The sequence below is a fragment of the Pediculus humanus genome, genomic scaffold, assembly GCF_000006295.1.
Source record: "Pediculus humanus corporis 1103172108221 genomic scaffold, whole genome shotgun sequence".
In the NCBI taxonomy this organism is placed as follows: Eukaryota; Metazoa; Arthropoda; class Insecta; order Psocodea; family Pediculidae; genus Pediculus; species Pediculus humanus.
Genome location: NW_002987791.1, coordinates 126,395 through 131,542, shown reverse-complemented (window position 1 = coordinate 131,542; position 5,148 = coordinate 126,395). Strand labels below are relative to the sequence as shown.

Sequence of the window (5,148 nt, the reverse complement as noted above, 5' to 3'; positions counted from 1 at the left end):
AATAATAATCATCTTTATTTGTGACTAATTATAATTTATCCTTAATTTTTTTTTTTTTTTTTTATTAACAAAACTTTTTGTTTATTAACATAATTATTATTAACCATGAGTAAAATAAATTTAAATAATAATAATAATAATAATAGTTTATTTTCATTTGGTAAATTTTCAAATAATATTTTTTTTTTATTAGTCACAAATTTAGATTTGTACGTAATACTTTTATAATTAATATTTAAATTTCAATTGAGAAAATTAAATGTTTGCCGATTAGTTTGTTTTTACAAATTTTTAATTTTTAATTTTACATAAATACATGCATTTACTACTTTACAAATTATATTTTTTTAAATTAAATCAAAAAAAAAAAATGAGACTGAGAGACGACTAAAGTTATAATACTTTTTTAAAAAAATTTTTCTTTTATTTTAATTTACAACAACAACAACAACAAAAAAATGAATGTTATTGTTATTCTGCATGCTAGATTTTAATTTTCAAATCTAGTATAAAAAAATTAAGAAATTAAAATAAAAGAAATAATTATTAAAAATTAATATTTAATAATAACCACAAACGAAAATGTTTTTTTTTTTTTCTTCATATAATTATCAAACACGAGGATGATTCTGTTACTTCAAAATGTAATAGACAATTTTAAAGCAGATAATGTTTAAAATAATGTATGACATGAGCTCATGTCAATGACTACAATAGAGTAGCAAATTTTTTTTTTTTTTTTAATAAGTAATTTATGAAAAATAAATTATCGTTATTTTTGAAAAAATACTTTGTGAGAAAAAAAAAAGTCATTTCTTATATGTTATAAAATAAAAATTAAATGATATAGGAAATAATTCAGTTCCAAATCAGTCTTACAACATCATTGAAGTTAAAAAAAAAAAACAAAAAAACTAAACTAAAAACTTTACAATGGTGTAGTAACAATTGTAAAAATATTAACCTGTAAAGTTTTTTTAAAAGCTACAATTCGAATAATTCATCTTGTTCTTTTTCCAGTCTTTGCAATGAATTTTTAACTTTTCTTCCTTTATTAAGAACAACAGGATGAGGAGTTGTAAATACATCATTATTTGCATTTAATAATGACATGTTCTGATGATTGTTTTTAGGATAATGACTTTTATTAAACAGATCACTTATATTAGATGCTCCTAAAACACTATAAAAATAAAATCTCTTAACAAAATGTTAATTTAATCAGGTTTATGTAGAATTATTTTCAATTCTATTAATGTACAAAAAATATTTAGGGGAAAATAATGCATTAGAAATAATTGTAAAAGTGAGAAAAACATATAAAAATATATACCTGCTATGTTCTTGCACTTGCTTAACAAGAGCTCTCGTATTCGCAATCGAATTATCAATTTTACCAAATAAATCATTCACAGACTTTTCATCATCATCATCATCATCATCAATTGAATCATATGATGCAGGAGATATGATTGATTCTGATGTTGATTCAAAACCAGAACTATTGGTGTCAAAAGAAGTTGCAGACTCTTTATGTATAGGAATTTTTAATTGGTCTCTTAAAAATAAACTATCGCTAGCAAATAATCTATTAATACGTCTAATTTGTTCTGTCTAAAAAGAAATAATAATATCAATATATAATACAAATCTTTAATAATAACTTTAAAAAAATTTTTCTGAGGAAATCGCACACACATAAAATAAATTTTTATAGTATGGCCCAATTGACAGTAGGAAACCTACTTTCACATTTTTAAAAATTTAAAAATTAAATAATAATTTTGTTTTTCCTACTATTAAAAATACGTAAAATTAATTTTACGGTTAATTACAAAAAAAAACTGTTTAAATGAATTTAGTATTTTATACGTTTGGATAAAAAAAAAAAAAAAAAATAAAACAAAATAATATATTGCAACGTTATCATTTTTCTACTTCCTTTTTTTTAATATTAAAACTTACAGTTGTATTATATTTTAAAGCAAGTCCCTGTAAAGTATCAGTTTTTTGAACAATGTGAGTAATATAATATTCAGGCCTTTTCATATTATTGCATGTACTTCCATATTTTTTTAAACATTTAACTGAATCTTTAATAGACTGCTTTTCACTGTAACTTAAGTCCGCCATCTTTTGTCGCACACACCGCCTTATCAAATAAATGAAAAATTTTAATTTCGTTCGAGTAAAAATTTAATTTCAAAAATTTTTTAATTAAATTTAAAGAATTCTAACATAATGAGAAAAATATTAATAACATAAATGAATTAATCAAAGTATAAAATTTAATTATAAAACGTTTATAACGGAAAACTTGAATTGTTCACAGAAATGATAATTAAATAAAGTTTTTTTTTTTTTAAATATTGATTCACTTTTATGATTTTTTTATTTAAGAAATCTCATTAATAATTCAAAGTTTTCTCTCGAAAGTAATAGAAAAGTGAATTATTTATGTAAAAAAAAAAAAACAAATTAAATAAAATTGATTATGCGATTTACTTTTAAAAAAAATATTTATGTATGTATTCTATAATTGAAAATTAATCAAGTTGTATTTAAAGTCATGTTTATAATTTACACAGATAATAAAATACACTGAAAATTTTTCAAAGTTGAAAGAAATTCGTACAAAATAGTGTTTATTTTCATATTTCAAAAAGCCAAGAAAAATTAAAAACTATTTAAAAAAATTATAGCAATAGTAAAAAAATGTTTGTTATCACTGAAAATAAAATTTTACTAATTTCTTTTTTGAAAACAAAAATGTATAAGCTTGCGATATACTGAACGTATAAAATATATTAATCATCAAAAAAGTAAATTTAAAAAACAAATTTTTGAAAAAATTAAAATAAAACTTACAACTATAAAAGTTCAAAAAAAAAATTTATGGTAAAGTTGGCGCGAAAAGTTAGTGCTGTTTTTTATCGTTTGAGGTCGCTGTAAGATTTTTTTCGAACAAAGAGGTTCATATTGTTGCTTTAATGCTTATCTTTACTTAAGATAAGTTTTTTTATATTTTTTTTGGAATTTCGTATAGGGTACTTAAAATATATTTTCGTAGTTTAATGATGCAGTCAAAATTGTGCTTTAATTTTCGGAGGTACTTTTAACCGAACTGTTAGTATTGAAAGAATATATGTGTTTTTTAATTTTAAAATTTAGTTTTAAAATAATTTTACCCATTTTTATTAAATTTTTTTTTAATTTCAGGGCGTAATTCAAGAATTATATTTATTCGTTTTAGGTGCAGCTGTTCCTTTAAACATTGTAGAGCTGGGATCATGTGAAAATACGTAAAGTAGTCAATAAGTTGAAGGCCCTACTTTACTGTTCCGAACGTGTTTACACCTCATTATAATTGTGTCTTTTAAATTAGAGTATATTACAGTAATCGCAGTGTCAAGTCATAATTAACGCTAATTATTATAATTTGAAATAATGCTTTTAAATCATCATGAGTGCCAGTGAAAAAATTGAAACTACAGATGTTGCAATTGATAACAAGTTGACTATTAGAGAAACAGATGATGTCAATTCGGAGGTGGTGCCATCTGTTGATAGTGACAGAAATAGTTCGGATTGGAATTTACCCGCGAGTTTAACAAAGTTTCGGGAAAATAATCACAGGCGAAAAAGGCCAAGAAGAAAAAGCAAAAAAGGTAAATATCCTTATAGTAAAACATCTTGGCAACAAAGGAGAGAATTAGCTAGCAGTGAAAGAGCTCAAAGAATTCGTCAACAAATGTTTCATCATGGACAACCCGTCGCTCCCTATAACACAACCCAGTTTCTTATCGAAGATCATGGAGATCTTCAAAAAATAGACGCTCAACTTCAAGTTGTTCAAGAGCAAAATCCTGGAAGTTCAGTTGTAAATAACAAGCCCTCAAGAGCAAGAGATTCAAGTTTTAGTATTGATTCTGACATTGATTATTTTTATTCTTCTCCTGAAGATGAAGAAGAATTTTTAACAAAAGAGTTTTCAAATGCTTACGAAGATCTTCACGTTGAAAGACTTAGTTCTATGTCAAAATCAGAAATCATACATGATTATTTGCAACTTGAATCCAAGTATGAAAAGACTTTAATCGAATTGAAAAGGCTAAAAAAGGTTGGAAATGATGAGGCGGAGGGAAGTGTTCAAGATAATGATACTAATGAAAATGGGGAAAAAGAAGAACAAGATAGAGATACTGATACATCATCCAAAAGTGAAAATGAAGTTGCAGAACAATTAAGGATAACACAAATCGAGAATAAAAGTCTAAAAGTAGAATTAGAAGAACTTAGAAAAGAAAACAAAACGTTAAGAAGTTTAGTTGAAAAAAATGAAACAACATCAGTAGACTCTGATAGTGATAGTTCATCAACCAGTTCCATGAGTAGTGATGGTTCATCTTCTGTTTGTGAATTAACTGACAATAGATATGCTAATGTGAATGGTGTTTCATACAATGGTAATATCATGGAAGAAAGTATCAACGAAGACCACAACAGTGAAGCAGAAAAGTGAATATATTCTAGTATGGATTGCCCCTCAACTCATACATAGTAAGATATCTTACTTTAAAACTTTAAAACTTTAAAAAAAAAAAAATTATAAATTATGCACAAAAGATTTTAAGTACAACCATATTAATTTATATAAAAAATTTCATTTTATCACTTGAAATAAAATAAGCATCAATCTTAGTTAGTCGTCATAATAAAAAATAATTATAATTTAAAAAATGAAAAAAAAAAAAAATTTATTCAATATTTATAAAACAACTAATTGAATTATACACCCCAAAAAAAAAATAAATAAATAAATACATCTCAATTTTATGTATGTCATTTAAATAAGAAAAATAAGAGATGTACAAAATTAAGATGTAAGTATTTATCGATTATCAAAAATCTTAATTTTATAAGTCATTAAATAGAATTTAAAATTTTTTTTTATCTTTCCGTTTAAAAATATTTTAAAAGAGTAGATAATAATAATAATTAAAGTTTAAAATAATTATTTAATGTTGTTTGCTATAAAGAAACTATAATTGACTTAAAAAAAGGTTTTAAAAAGGATAAATGATGCTGTTAAAAACGAATTTAATTTTTTTTTTTTTTTTTTTTTTTGGAGGGGAGGGAGGATATACA

The 5,148-nt window shown here is 23.3% G+C and overlaps 2 protein-coding genes across 2 annotated transcripts; one reads left to right on the top strand and one right to left on the bottom strand.

Moving 5' to 3' along the window:
- Positions 1-984: 984 nt before the first annotated feature.
- On the bottom strand, positions 985-2,133 carry Phum_PHUM450570 (uncharacterized protein; the record flags this gene model as incomplete). The annotated part of the gene is made up of 3 exons (XM_002429710.1): positions 985-1,183; positions 1,334-1,614; positions 1,966-2,133. The coding sequence occupies 3 exons, from the start codon at positions 2,131-2,133 to the stop codon at positions 985-987; spliced, it is 648 nt and encodes a 215-aa protein (XP_002429755.1).
- Positions 2,134-3,463: 1,330 nt separating this feature from the next.
- Positions 3,464-4,522, top strand: Phum_PHUM450560 (uncharacterized protein; the record flags this gene model as incomplete). The annotated part of the gene is made up of 2 exons (XM_002429709.1): positions 3,464-3,615; positions 3,637-4,522. 2 exons carry the CDS (start codon positions 3,464-3,466, stop codon positions 4,520-4,522), a joined length of 1,038 nt encoding a protein of 345 aa, XP_002429754.1.
- Between the last annotated feature and the right edge of the window lie 626 nt (positions 4,523-5,148).